Source organism: Eleutherodactylus coqui, chromosome 2 (assembly GCF_035609145.1).
Source record: "Eleutherodactylus coqui strain aEleCoq1 chromosome 2, aEleCoq1.hap1, whole genome shotgun sequence".
NCBI classification, from domain to species: domain Eukaryota; kingdom Metazoa; phylum Chordata; class Amphibia; order Anura; family Eleutherodactylidae; genus Eleutherodactylus; species Eleutherodactylus coqui.
The window spans coordinates 172,667,585-172,681,898 of NC_089838.1; the positions used below are offsets into that span (position 1 = coordinate 172,667,585).

General features: G+C 43.3%; 1 protein-coding gene across 1 annotated transcript in view; it reads right to left on the bottom strand.

Annotated features, from left to right (window-relative positions):
- Nucleotides 1-236: 236 nt before the first annotated feature.
- LOC136611937 (pendrin-like) overlaps nucleotides 237-14,314 on the bottom strand; it is a 33,743-nt gene continuing 19,665 nt past the window's right edge. Inside the window, exons 15-21 of the mRNA XM_066591925.1 lie at nucleotides 11,667-11,759; nucleotides 11,464-11,559; nucleotides 9,510-9,743; nucleotides 8,475-8,529; nucleotides 8,214-8,359; nucleotides 6,181-6,264; nucleotides 237-4,502 (exon numbers count right to left, since the gene is read on the bottom strand). Of these exons, the coding sequence (XP_066448022.1) occupies nucleotides 4,479-4,502; nucleotides 6,181-6,264; nucleotides 8,214-8,359; nucleotides 8,475-8,529; nucleotides 9,510-9,743; nucleotides 11,464-11,559; nucleotides 11,667-11,759 (732 nt within the window). The 3' untranslated portion in view covers nucleotides 237-4,478. The remainder of the gene's footprint in view (nucleotides 4,503-6,180; nucleotides 6,265-8,213; nucleotides 8,360-8,474; nucleotides 8,530-9,509; nucleotides 9,744-11,463; nucleotides 11,560-11,666; nucleotides 11,760-14,314) is intronic.

The window sequence follows — 14,314 nt, forward strand, 5'->3', positions numbered from 1 at the left end:
AATACTGCAATACTTCTGTCCATGCACTCTCAATATGTTAGTATGGCATTGTGGTAGGAAGCACATTCATTTTTTTGGTTTTATAGTCATGCCATAGATGACACTGTAAAATGACAGCCATGTGACAGTCATTAATATTGGTAAAGGCTGTCATTACAAGAGTGAGCTACAGTGTGCATTTGTGTATTATAATCTATAATAGACTAGAACAAGATAATGGCAATAATGGCCTCAGATAAAAGAAAATAGTTTTTTTTATTAAATCCAGAAAACATAGCAATAACATATATTTGTACATTAAGTAACTCACTATAGCTACAATATACACTACACAATGGAGGTTTAAGGATCAACACATATCAAAACTGGAAATGCCATTTTTGATTCCTATTAGAATATTTTAGAGGAAAATATTTAGTAGTTTTTGTGAAAAGTTTGGAGCAGTTGATCACTCTTACCCACTTTACCTTAGTAAGCTTTGTCTTATTCTATTGCACATAGGTAAAATGAAATAGGGCTCATAGTACTGTTACCACCAGAGGAATTGATAGCATATTGTTAGGATACACCATCAGTTTCTGCTGAGTAGGGGTCCAACTGTCAGGCCGCCAAATGAGACTCAGAGTGCCTATGGCCCTTTTACATTTTTCAGGACATTTTGTCTATTTTTTTTCATCCAATCCGAATCTCGTCCAATCTATAGATTTTGTCCAATGCTTTTCTCGTCAAGTAAGATAACTGACATTTCGCCATTGATACTTTATGCCATACTTAAGAAAAGTGACGTTTGTTCTTCTCTAGAACATATCTATAGATAGACAGTCTATATGAAATCACTGTCCAAAAGAAATTGGCCTGGTCATTAAGGCGTAAACAGGCCTGGTCACTAAGGGGTTAAAACAAGTGTCTCTGAATCACTTTTGCGTTTCCAAAGCTAAGTGGATAAAATCCTGTTTGGACATAGTGATATATAGGACAAATTGAGATTGGACGAATTGTCTGCTTGGACAAGTTTTTCCTTGGACAAACTCATGAAAAGACGACATCTTGGACCAACTGCCAGGAAGTACTGGTGGAGTCAAGACTGACAGGGGTGACACTCCCTTGTTTGTGATTGGATGCAGTACTGGCTGGCCTGCAGGTCCTGGAAGGCCACAGCACAAGGGGAAGAGAGTGTGAGCGGTGGCAGACTGCAGCACTAGGAGCGTCTGGGTCGCCGGCGGCACAAGCGCACGGTCAGTGGGGGAACCGCTTGGAGCAAGCTGTCAGACGGGGGCCAGGACGCTACACACAGATGGCGGCCGGGACGGAGCCACAGCGGCACATGCGCAGAAGCACTCCACGGGGACTGTCCGTGAGGGAGCTTCTAGCCGGCGGCCAGGATGCAACACACAGCCAGTGGCCGGGATGGAGCCCCGGCGGCATATGTGCAGAAGCAGTCAGCGGGGGAACGGCCATCAAGGAGCTGGCGGCCGGGACGCAACACACAGCCAGCACCCGGGAAGCTCCACACAGGGACGGAGCACAGACACGGTGGATGGCAGCTCTGCTGAGAGTCTGACCTGCAGTGTGTACATTGTTTTTAGCCAGGGCTGCAGGTTTAGGATACGGGTAATTTTTCTTCTTAGCCTTAAAGGGGTTGTCCCGCGGCAGCAAGTGGGTCTATACACTTCTGTATGGCCATATTAATGCACTTTGTAATGTACATTGTGCATTAATTATGAGCCATACAGAAGTTATCAAAAGTTATTCACTTACCTGCTCCGTTGCTGGCGTCCTCGTCTCCATGGTTGCCGTCTAATTTTCGCCGTCTAATGGCCAAATTAGACGCGCTTGCGCAGTCCGGGTCTTCTGCTTTTCTCAATGGGGCTCCGTGTAGCTCCGCCCCGTCACGTGCCGATTCCAGCCAATCAGGAGGCTGGAATCGGCAGTGGACCGCACAGAAGCCCTGCGGTCCACCAAAGGAAGAAGATGCCGGCGGCCATCTTCACCGGGTAAGTAAGAAGTCACCGGAGCGCGGGGATTCAGGTAAGCGCTGTCCGGTGTTCTTTTTTAACCCCTGCATCGGGGGTTGTCTCGCGCCGAACGGGGGGGGGGTTGAAAAAAAAAAAACCCGTTTCGGCGCGGGACAACCCCTTTAAGGCCCATTTACACCAGCCGATGATCGCTAAAAATCACTAAACGGCGATCGTTTTAGCGATAATCGTTGCATCTAAATGTGCGCCCATCATGCACTTTTTGTGCACTGCTAGCTGATCATTAAATTCAGTCCAAACTAAAAATCGTCTTTCAGCCTTATCAGCAGTTCTCCAGTGGTAGTGCTGATAGCATTGTTTCCCACTGGAGAACAAAGGATCTGAATGCAGATAATAGCCCTCGGGCTTTTAACTGCTTTCAGCTAAGGCTTTATTTGCACACTTAATTGCTCTTAGGTAGCTGAGTAGTTACTTAATAGTTTATGCAAAATGATCGCTCCAAGCTGTCACTCAAACTGTAGTTTGAGCGATCATCTGCTGGTGTAAATGGGCCTTAAAATTATTAACTGTAAATGCAGGCATGTTCCAGCTGTAACATGCTAGCATTTACAACTCCTAATCTAAGGCTAAGTGGAAAACGAACCTTCACCCTAAGCCTGCAGGCCCGGCAAGTAACAATGCACACGCTACTGCTAGGACCTTCAAGGCTTGACCCAATCGGGAGCTAGGGGTGTGACAGGGGCGTTCCTCCTGTCAAACCCCTAGCTTCCGGTGGCGTCAAGATACAATAATACCAAGAGCATCATATAGAGATAGCTGGCAATCACTGATTAGGACCGCCCTCTGCATTCCTAGGTATATAGAGTTCCACAAATCTGTATATCAAACTACTCAGCTCACACTGCTCAATAATATGCTACTTCAGATTGAACTGCATGTTCAACATGACTGGTTCTCTTTAATCTTTGCTCTCATGATTGCAGTATGTTGAGCATTAATGGAGATGGTCTACAGGAAGCAGAGTGCCCTTCACATCTACCCAAATAATATAAAGTCTAATATCTTGTATAGCACCTGTAGTATATGACCATTTCTTCATCTACATTTCCAGATTTAAAGTGAAATGACAAACAGCACTTACTACTGCAGGATCCCTAGTACTGACCATAGTCAGTAGACTATTAAGGATAATGGTCTCCAATCTGTGGCTTTCCAGCTACTGTAAAATGGTAACACAACATGACCAGACAGTTGTACTATGGTGCTACAGAACCATAGTTTAGAGACCACAACCACAAAGACTGTCAAAGTAGTGACCTGTGTGTATTATTATACTGTATCCCATTGATGCTAAACTACTAAATATGTGTCAAAAAGAAACCAACAATTAGGTTCTGTTCACATCTCGTCCTTTTGGCCTTTAGCAGGGTGGTATGTGTTTTTTACTTTAAAAAAAAGTTCCACAGATTTCATTTTTCTATACAAGTATGCCACAACAATAAATGTATACTGTGTGGAACACAATTTTTACCTTTGTGATCAATGGCTGCAACGTTATAGCTGCACAGTGACGTACATCAGAATACCAATGGGACTATACTCCTGATGTATCCTTCCAACATATACCCCAAGAATGATATGAACAGAGCCTAAGGCCCCGTTCACATGGAGTTAGTAGGATTCACTTAGTGTGTACACAGGGAACCTTCCTGGCATACACAGTAAGTGTAAATCCCAAACGTGATGTGAACAGAACCTTGTATGTGTATTCTTACTAAGGCCCAATGTCCACGGGCAAATTTGATTTGCGGAATCCGAGAATCAAGTTGCCCATAGAGATAAATGGACGTCCACAAATGGATTAAAACATGTGGATTTGATTTGTGGACCTTTTTGGCCCAGAAAACAAATCACAGCATGCTTCATTTGTGTGCGGTTCCCGCTCGGACGGCTTCCATTACAGTCAATGGAAGCTGTCTGATCCGCAGTCTGCCCATACCTGACACTGCGGACGTCCCACAGATCCGTGTAAGAGCAACAGATTTAGAAAGAAAAACAACTGTACTTTGTATGTCAGACGGCAAGCCGTAAGGCACCAGTGTAGTACAGCGAACCCAGAAGTGGAGGGATCCACGTGGACAATGCTGCCGGGGAAATCGAGTAAGCAGGGCTCGCTGGCCGCGGGCAGTGCTGGATTCTGTGCGGGATTACTTGCATGGAAGCCGCATGTGCCGTGGACATGAGGCTTCACAGACCAATGATATAACAACACATTCTCTCTACTAATTCTTTGTTTGTTAGATGAATAAAACATCTAAGACTATTCAGTTCCACTTTGTTAATCATAAACTGCATCATCTCTTATGAGAAGTTAGTAAATGTTTGTAGATATGGACTAGCCATAAACTGACAAGTTCTGGACACATGAAGAAACAAATTGTTTAACAATACAAAGGAAAACAAATGCTGCAAATCCCAATTTAGAGGTTCCAGTAGCATTCTTCATGAAGCAAGTCTTCTGAGAGCCTGGGGAGTAATACAAGCCAATCAGTCAATTAATAGGCTAGGTGAAATGAAACAAAGTACTATATACTTCCAGCACTTTAGCAGGATATTACAGTATACTCATTTATATATGAAATCATTAGCTATGGCTGCCAGTCATTTAGGAGTTAATTGTTCAAACAGAACCCTTACACTATATTCAGAGCATTTGGAAATTACTGCACTCTACCTAGCATTAGAGGTACACAAATGGGAACAAAAGTTTTACTTGCACTATTCTGATGACATGCGATTATATAATATCTATAATACCTTGGTAGGTCTTGCATACGCTCGTTTGGAGAATATACATAGCTCCATTCATTAACCCCTTAGTGACCGGGCTTTTTTGCTTTTTTCCATTTTTGTTTTTTCCTACTCCCTTTTAAAAAATCATAGCTCCTTTATTTATCCATCGACGTCGCTGTATGAGGGCTTGTTTTTTGCGGGACGAGTTGTATTTTTCAATGGCACTATTTATTGTACCATATAATGTACTGAAAAACTTTTTAAAAATTCTTAGCGGAGAGAAATGGGGGAAAAAACGACATTCCACCATCTTTCAGTGCATCCTGTTTCTACGACACACAAACTGCAACAAAAACGACCTGATATTTTTATTCTATGGGTCAGTATGATTGCTACGATACCAAACTTATATAGTATTGTTTTTGCTGTAGTACTTGTATTTTTTTTAAAGATATTAAATTTTTTTCAATTATTTTCTGCGGTCATTTTGTGCGCGCGATAACTTTTTTATTTTTCCATCGACGTAGGTGAGCAAGGGCTCATTTTTTGCGGGATGTCCTGTAGTTTCCGATAGTATCAATTTGGAATACAAAGGACTTTTTGATCGCTTTTTATTGCGTTTTTTCTGGGAGACAGGGTAACTAAAAAAATGTATTTCTGGCGTTCTTTATTTTTTTTTTCGGACGACGTTCACCGTGCAGAAAAAATAATGCACTACTTTGATAGATCGGACTTTTACGGACGCGGCGATATCAAATACATATTTTTATTTTATGATTTAGATTTTTTAATAATACATATGGCAAAAGGGGGGTGATTTAAACTTTTATAACTTTTTTTTTTTTACAATTTAAAAAACTTTATTGATCTTTTTTTACATTACTTTGAAGTCCCCCTGGGGGACTTTAACATGCAATGCTTTGATCGCTCCTGCAGTATGACGTAATGCTACAGCATTACGTCATACTGCTTTTTTACAGGCAGTCTTTCAAGCCACCCTGTGTGGATGGCTTGATAGGCAGTCTGCTAAGGCAGCCCTGGAGCCATTCATTAGGCCCCCGGCTGCCATGACACCTGCACGGATCCCCCGATCTCACCACGGGGGGGCCGTGCGGGACCCCCAAACAGCGTTCGGGGGATTTAAATGCCGCTGTCAGAATTGACAGCGGCATTTAAAGGGTTAATAGCCGCGATCGGCCGAGCGCGCGGCTATTGCCCGCGGGTGTCAGCTGTAATAAACAGCTGATGCCCGCACTGTATGAAGAGAGATAGCGCCGCTACTCCCTCCATACACGTCCTGCAGCTGCAGGACGTAAAAACACTATGGCCCGGTCGTTAAGGGGTTAATAGTCTTTTTGCATGCAAGGTATATTTATACGGTATGTATGTATGTTTTTAGATGTTTTCTTACCTCCTCTTGAGCGTCCAGCTCCTGATTTGTTGGCTCAATATCTGTGTATTCCAGGGGTTCTTTTGATTCTTGCATTAGTGAGATCTTTAAAAAAAAAAGAACCTTTGTATCAGATAATGAATTTTGTACACGTATTTTGGGCACTTCTCTTCTACACAGCCCCTTCCAGCTGCAGCCAGTTTTGGTCTTCCTGACCACTATAGGGAATGTGGTCACACCCAGGCCCAGGAGCCTTAGGGGGCTCATAAGGCCTCTCTTCTCCATATAGGGAGCCCAATACTATGCATAGAGCATTATAGTTGGGGGGCCTATTACAGGTTTTGCATTGGGGCCCAGGAGCTTCAAGTTACGCCTCTGCATTAAAGGGGTTCTGACACGAATCAGATTTTTATGCTTTAGCAGCCATTGTTCCCTGGTCTGCCTAATGGACACAGGGAACCCACGATCAATGGCTGCTAAAGCATAAAAATCTTACACTTACCTTTGTTCCTGATGTTGTGATGTTGTTCTGCAGCAGAGTTATCTCCCAGCAGGCTCCTCTTCTTCCTCCGACATGCCGCCCCCCTCCTGGAATCCGCGTATGCGCAGTGGAGAGGTGCCCTCTGACAGGAGTCAGGAAGGGCCGCGTCTCCACTGCGCACGCGCAGAATCTCGGAGTTCAGCCAGGACGGACGGGCCGCCCACAGCGAGCACTGCTTGTGACGTGCTTGCTGTGGGCGGCCCGTCCGTTCACCCCAGAAGTGGCTGATGGACGGAGCAGAGCAGGAAGCTGCTCTGCTTCTAAAAGCCACCGAAGAAGATGCCTGACGGAGGGGACATGCCTGGCGATCGGTCCTGGCCAGGCAAGGTGAGTAAATTTTTTTTTTTTCGTGTCAGAACCCCTTTAAGGGGTTAAGTGAAGTTAAGGGGCCCCAAGATAAACTTTTGCACCCGGGCCCATAAGCCTTTAGCTATGCCTCTGCTTCTGACCAAGCTCTATTTTTCAAATCTGATATGTATTACTTTATCTGGTAATACATTTGGAATGCCTTTTTTTATCCAAATGATTTTAAGATTGTATAGGTAAATTTTGGACAATACCTCTTTTGGTTTGTTTTTTTTAAATCCTACATTTTCAAAGCATTTTGAAAAATTCCCAATTTTAAAACTTTCAATTTTTCTGCTTGTAAGACACATTCACATACTGCACCAGAAAACGTTAATAAATGACTTCTACTATATGTCCACTTTATTTTGGCATAATTTTTTAAGCATACTTTAAATTTTGGGGGGGATGTTAGAAAGCTTATTATTATGCAGGCAACTTTTCTAATTTTGAAGATCATATCCAAAACCTATTTTTTAAGGGACCAGTTTATTTCTGAAGTAACTTTGAGGGGTCTATACATTAGAAACCACCATGAATCATCCCATTTTACCCTTACATGATCTTTATTTTAACATGAAAACATGTTTACAGCCGAGCGCAGTACTCCGCTGACTCTGGCAGTCCCATTGATACTTAATGGAGTGGCAGTGCGCTTACGCAACCTGCCCTTTGTTCATTGCCATGGGAGAATAAACCAGGATGTGAGGAGGACTGGGGAAGCGGGTCCCCTGTTCTAGGGATCAGTGGGGGGTACCAGCGGCTGGACTACCACTGAACTATCAGTCTTCACCCATCCAGTGGATGAATGAAAACTTGAAATTTCACCCACTAGCTGGAATACCGCTTTAATTTACCTGCAGCAACAACACAGGGAAAATGAAGCATTACACAATATCCATTTAAATCAATGGATTGTCTGTGTAACACAGGACACAGCAGGTCCTCCAGCCACTTTCCATTCCAGCCAAGAGATAACAGTTTCTGAACGGTGGACCCCGTATTTTAACTCGGAGTTCCCTAATGGTTATATGAAGATAGTTTTCTCAAGCAGACAACCCTTTTAACATGCTTCTAATGCAGCTTGTTAACTAGTCCTCACAAAACACAATACTGAAAACCTCTAATATCAATAGATAATGAAATATATAGGCCATATTTCATTTACCTTCTCCATTAATGGATCATGTCCTTCATTGAACTTTCTCTTTTCCTCTATATATAACACTGTATCATGAATAGTTAAGAAGACAATGTCTGGCTTGATTTGGTCATCAAAAAATAGACATTCTTCCATTTTTTTATACACATGATCTGTCAAAAGTAAAAAGAAGAAACATACTCATTTTACATCTTCTTTATAAAGTATATGTGACAGTGACCAATGCTGTAATAAAATACAATATAAAAGAGTAATATTGTTTTTTACCATCACATGCTGCAATGTAGACATCTACATCAATCCTCCTGAATTCTTTATAAATCTGAAAAATCGAGAGGCGGCTTAGAAACTGAGGTGACAAACGGAGATTAGTAAAATAATGTTATTAGAATGCTAAGTTAGTCAGATGACATGAATATTTACACACTCGTAAAAAAAAAAATCAAGCACCTAGAAGGAGTTGTCAGAGTGGAATGAAACTTCCTCTGTGTGATTGTAATGTTGATGCAAGTAAGTGATTACAATATCAGAGCAGAAGGATAATTAATTGCTGAAAACGGAACACTTGAATGGAGGCTATAGTACCTTGTTGGACCGCCTCTAGCTTGGATGCAAGATGTGACATGGGTGGGCATAGAGGCATACAGGTTCAGTATGGTATCCTGCGGCATATCAGTCCACATTTGCTGTAACTGAGCCTCTAGATCATGCAAACTTGTAGGCAGTTGACGTTGGCATCCCATACATGTCCTATTTGCAATAAGTCTGGCAACCGAGCAGGCCACGGAAGTGAAGCAATGTTGTGGAGGCTCCTGTGACACCCCTCAGACTCTGTTAACTGGGCAATATCTCCTTGATTGTGTCATAGAGGCATGTCTAGTCATCAACAATCTCTACATAAGCAGAAAAAGAGGTCCACTACTCACAAGTAGCCCTTGAGAGCCTTTTTATAGGCCAAGGGTGGAACCACTTTTAGTGCCTTGATTGGCAAGACAGTTCATCAAAAACCGCTACAACTACAATCATTTGCATTTCTGCCTGAGGTGTAACTGCATGTCGAGTTTTGCAGCAACACAACAACTAATTCTAGGTGCTTCATTTTTATTGGCAAAAAGTGTGTGCATTATATATATATATAATTAGTGAGAAGGTGATTTAGAGGCATGCATGCATGCCAGTATTCAACAGGAGCTCTGCATTCATGAAGTATCATTAAGTAAGTGGGGCGGTGTATGTTAAACAGGCTGTGAATGTTATATTCCTTTTAAACTATGTCTCCCAGGAAATCTGAATTTTGCTTACCACTTTTAATGACCTTACAGCCACCACATCCAGGAAAGTTATTTGTCCAAAATCAAAAATAATGCTGTGAATGCTGACTTTAGGAACAGCCACTTTAATTGGCAGCTCTGAATTCCAGTCTACTTGAACCTCAACTTCTTTCACTTCTGTGCTCCATTCTTTTTCTGGGTCTTCAATATCATCATCGGGCTCAAACCCTTCATTATCTGTACCCACATCACTGATGATACCATTCTAAAGACGAAAATAATGATTATTGGGTTAAATAAGTCCCACTGTCCCTAGGGTAGATAGAGTGGGTATTTTATACGATGGAGATAAGGAATAAATATATATGACAAATAATGGTACCTTTATCTATAGTTAAAGTACCCTGCTTACAAAAATGTGATTGTAACGCTTTCAGTTACACCAACAATGGAGGCTGCTATGTGCCAATATGGTACTTACTGATGAAACTTCCAATGTTACAAACAAAATGGGTAGCAAAGTTGGCTTACAAGGCAGTCAGAGCAAATAAGGGGAAGTAAATGTTTGCTGAATTTCATAGTTAAGTGACTCCACAGTGATAGTACGTTCTGCTCTAACTGACACACTAAACATCATTGATTAATATGTTTGCATACTATATCAAGTATTTTGTAGTTATTTGCTAAATATATTTAAATACGTAGATGAATGAAAAATATTAGAAGTCCCCTTGAAGTTCCATGTCCTGTTAAGTTTCATAGATACTATGTTCCTGATTATCTAGGAACATCCTCGTATAGCTATTATGCTCTTGATGATCTAGGAATCCCCTAGTGAAACGCGTTGAGCTGAGCCATTAAAATACACTGAGAAAAATTGTTTTATATGTTTTGAACCAATAAAGAATTCCGTCAACTTAGAAAGTACTTTCAGGAGATATAATAGTTTTGGAGTGATAAATAACTTTTATTTGGGCCATTAACTATTACATCTACATTAGACACATCATAATATTTTTGAAGATACTTTTTGCTCTGGGATTATTACTATCCTGTTGCTGTGAGCTGGATGCGTCTTCAATAAATGTAGATGTCTTATTTAAGTCCGTTTTCTCCCACACTTGGGACTTTCACTCCCATTGGGAGTGAATTGACTTGACTGTCATTTATACGAGATCTTGCACTTTATTGTTGGCCTGGGGCTTTATAAGCTACCAGGCTGGATGCCAAGGTTTGTCTATGTAATAATGAGCATTTATTTTGAAACTGATTTTTTTGAATGCAACCTAGGATAAAGGAACTATCTAGATGTGACCTATCATTGATCCTTATTGATGTGTATTTTGGATGCATTCATTTTTGTCTTGTTTGTTTTGTAGCCCCTGCCTTTTAAGAATCTTTAATCAATTGGATTTTAGGGTGCATTCACACGAACGTATATCGGCTCGGTTTTCACGCCGAGCCGATATACGTTGTCCTCGTGTGCAGAGGGGGGAGGATGGAAGAGCCAGGGCCAGGAACTGTGCTCCCGCCCCGTCTCTGCCTCCTCTCCGCCCCTCTGCACTATTTGCAATGGGGAGAGGCGGGACGGGGGCGGGGCTAATTCCCAGACCTTAGCCCCGACCCCGTCCTGCCTCCTCTCATTGCAAATAGTGCAGAGGGGCGGAGAGGAGGCAGAGAGGGGGCGGGAGCCTCAGTTCCTGCTTCTGGCTCTTCCATTCTCCCCCCTCTGCACACGAGGACAACGTATATCGGCTCGGTGTGAAAACCGAGCCAATATACGTTCGTGTGAATGCACCCTTAGGGAGTTGTTTTCTGTGAAGGTCTTTTTGCCTCAGTGATTTGTTCATGTCCTGTTTAGCACTCAGTTTCCCAGTTTTACATGGTGAAGGAACTCTTTAGTGATTTCTAATATTCTTATTTAGTATGTTTATCCGATATCTATGTGATAACAACAATAAACATTTTTTGAGACAAGCCATTACCTTAGTTGCTCTTAGTTGTCCTTTCTTAATTAGTTTATTTATTTTCCTCAATGCTTTGGTCCGTTTATTGAAAATTCTGACAGCATCAAACCCAACCTATGATCAAACAGACATAATATATTTACAGACCACATAGTAGACAGTAGTGTTATTAAAATCATGAAATCATGCAAAGAGAGAAATACTAATGTAAAAGCACTCACAATTGATTTAATGCCACTTTTCAGTCCATCAATATTACCATAGAAAATACCGCTATTAAACCGCACAATTTTAACTCCTTCTGCTTCCACAACCTGCAGAGAAAGTGAAATATGTAAGATAACTTTTCAGAATCTGCTGCTGTGTGTATACATGAGGAATAACAATATATCTGGCCATTATATGATTTGTAACTTGAATTTATTCCCATTTTTTCCCCTCAGCAAGCTGTATGTCTGATTTTTAGTTTTCTCTGAGCTGGTGGGAGTAGTCTATTGTTGTGCTGTGTTCTATATACTGCTCACATAAAAACATTAGATTCTGCTCTCTGTGGAACACTGAAATAGCTGCAGAGAAATATCATAATCAGGGAGAACACTAAGGCCTCCTTCACACAGGCATTTGCAGTAACTCAGCGCTACGTTTACTACTGTTTCAGCCCGGTTTCAGCATCACTGACATGCGTTATGGCAGCGTCTTGGTTGCATTTTTAGTACAGCTGAAAACGCAGTCAAGGATGCTGAAAAAAAAAATCCATACTCACCTAGTAGGTTCTGTCAGGGTCCCTGACGGCGTTCTCTGTAGTTCCAGGCCAGCTTCGAGCACTTGTCAAGCCGACAGAGAATCTTTTGCTAATGACGGGGTTGGAAGCCCCCGCCTCCAGCAAGAGATTGCTCTGATTGGCTGAGTTGGCTGAGTGACAGCCGGCTCAGCCAATCACAGGCAATGCTGGATGCAGCAATCACAGCCAGGGCGTTTAGCGCTGCCTAAAATGCTGTACAAAGTCGTGTCGTGTTTTCAGCAGCGCTGAAACTGCTGCCCATTCATTTCAATGGGCAACGCAGGGTTAAAAACTGCCAAAGATAGAACATGCATCACTGTCAAAGCGCAGTGATTTGACGCTTTGTTGAACAGCCCCACTGTAATGAATGGGAGCTTTGTACAGTATTTAGCGCTACGCTGAAAAAGCAGTGCTAAATGCAGTACAAAAACATCTGTGTGAGGAAGGCCTAAAGAAGAACCAAGCAATGTAAATGCGAATAAATAAAGTAGGTCTCTGCTTCTCTCCTCCACTCTGTATACACTTCTATGAGCAGGATGAGTCATCACTAGAGATGAGCGAGCACCAAAATGCTCGGGTGCTCGTTACTCGGGACGAACTTTTCGCGATGCTCGAGGGTTCGTTTCGAGTAACGAACCCCATTGAAGTCAATGGTCGACCCGAGCATTTTTGTATTTCGCCGATGCTCGCTAAGGTTTCCTTGTGTGAAAATCTGGGCAATTCAAGAAAGTGATGGGAACGACACAGCAACGGATAGGGCAGGCGAGGGGCTACATGTTGGGCTGCATCTCAAGTTCACAGGTCCCACTATTAAGCCACAATAGCGGCAAGAGTGGGCCCCCCCCCCCTCCCAACAACTTTTACTTCTGAAAAGCCCTCATTAGCATGGCATACCTTTGCTAAGCACCACACTACCTCCAACAAAGCACAATCACTGCCTGCATGACACTCCACTGCCACTTCTCCTGGGTTACATGCTGCCCAACCGCCCCCCCTCCCCCCCACAGCGCACACCAAAGTGTCCCTGCGCAGCCTTCAGCTGCCCTCATGCCACACCACCCTCATGTCTATTTAGAAGTGCGTCTGCCATGAGGAGGAACCGCAGGCACACACTGCAGAGGGTTGGCACGGCTAGGCAGCGACCCTCTTTAAAAGGGGCGGGGCGATAGCCCACAATGCTGTACAGAAGCAATGAGAAATAGAATCCTGTGCCACCGCCATCAGGAGCTGCACACGTGGGCATAGCAATGGGGAACCTATGTGCCACACACTATTCATTCTGTCAAGGTGTCTCTGCATGCCCCAGTCAGACCGGGCTTTTTAATTCATAGACACAGGCAGGTACAACTCCCTATTGTGAAGTCCCTGTCGACCGACAGCATGGGTGGCTCCCTGGAACCCACCGGCGATACACAAAAATATCCCATTGCATTGCCCAACACAGCTGAGGTAGTAATGTCATGCTTAATGCAGGTGGGCTTCGGCCCACACTGCATGCCCCAGTCAGACTGGGGTTCTTTACAAGTGGAAACAGATGCATTTATAATTCCCTGTGGACCCACAGCATGGGTGGGTGCCAGGAAGCCACCGGCGGTACATAGAAATATCCCATTGCATTGCCGAACACAGCTGAGGTAGTAATGTCGTGCTTAATGCAGGTGGGCTTCGGCCCACACTGCATGCCCCAGTCAGACTGGGGTTCTTTACAAGTGGACACATGTAGGTTAAACTCCGTGTGCACCTACAGCATGGGTGGCTCCCTGGAACCCACCGGCGATACACAAAAATATCCCATTGCATTGCCCAACACAGCTGAGGTAGTAATGTCGTGCTTAATGCAGGTGGGCTTCGGCCCACACTGCATGCCCCAGTCAGACTGGGGTTCTTTACAAGTGGAAACAGATGCATTTATAATTCCCTGTGGACCCACAGCATGGGTGGGTGCCAGGAAGCCACCGGCGGTACATAGAAATATCCCATTGCATTGCCCAACACAGCTGAGGTAGTAATGTCGTGCTTAATGCAGGTGGGCTTCGGCCCACACTGCATGCCCCAGTCAGACTGGGGTTCTTTACAAGTGGACACATG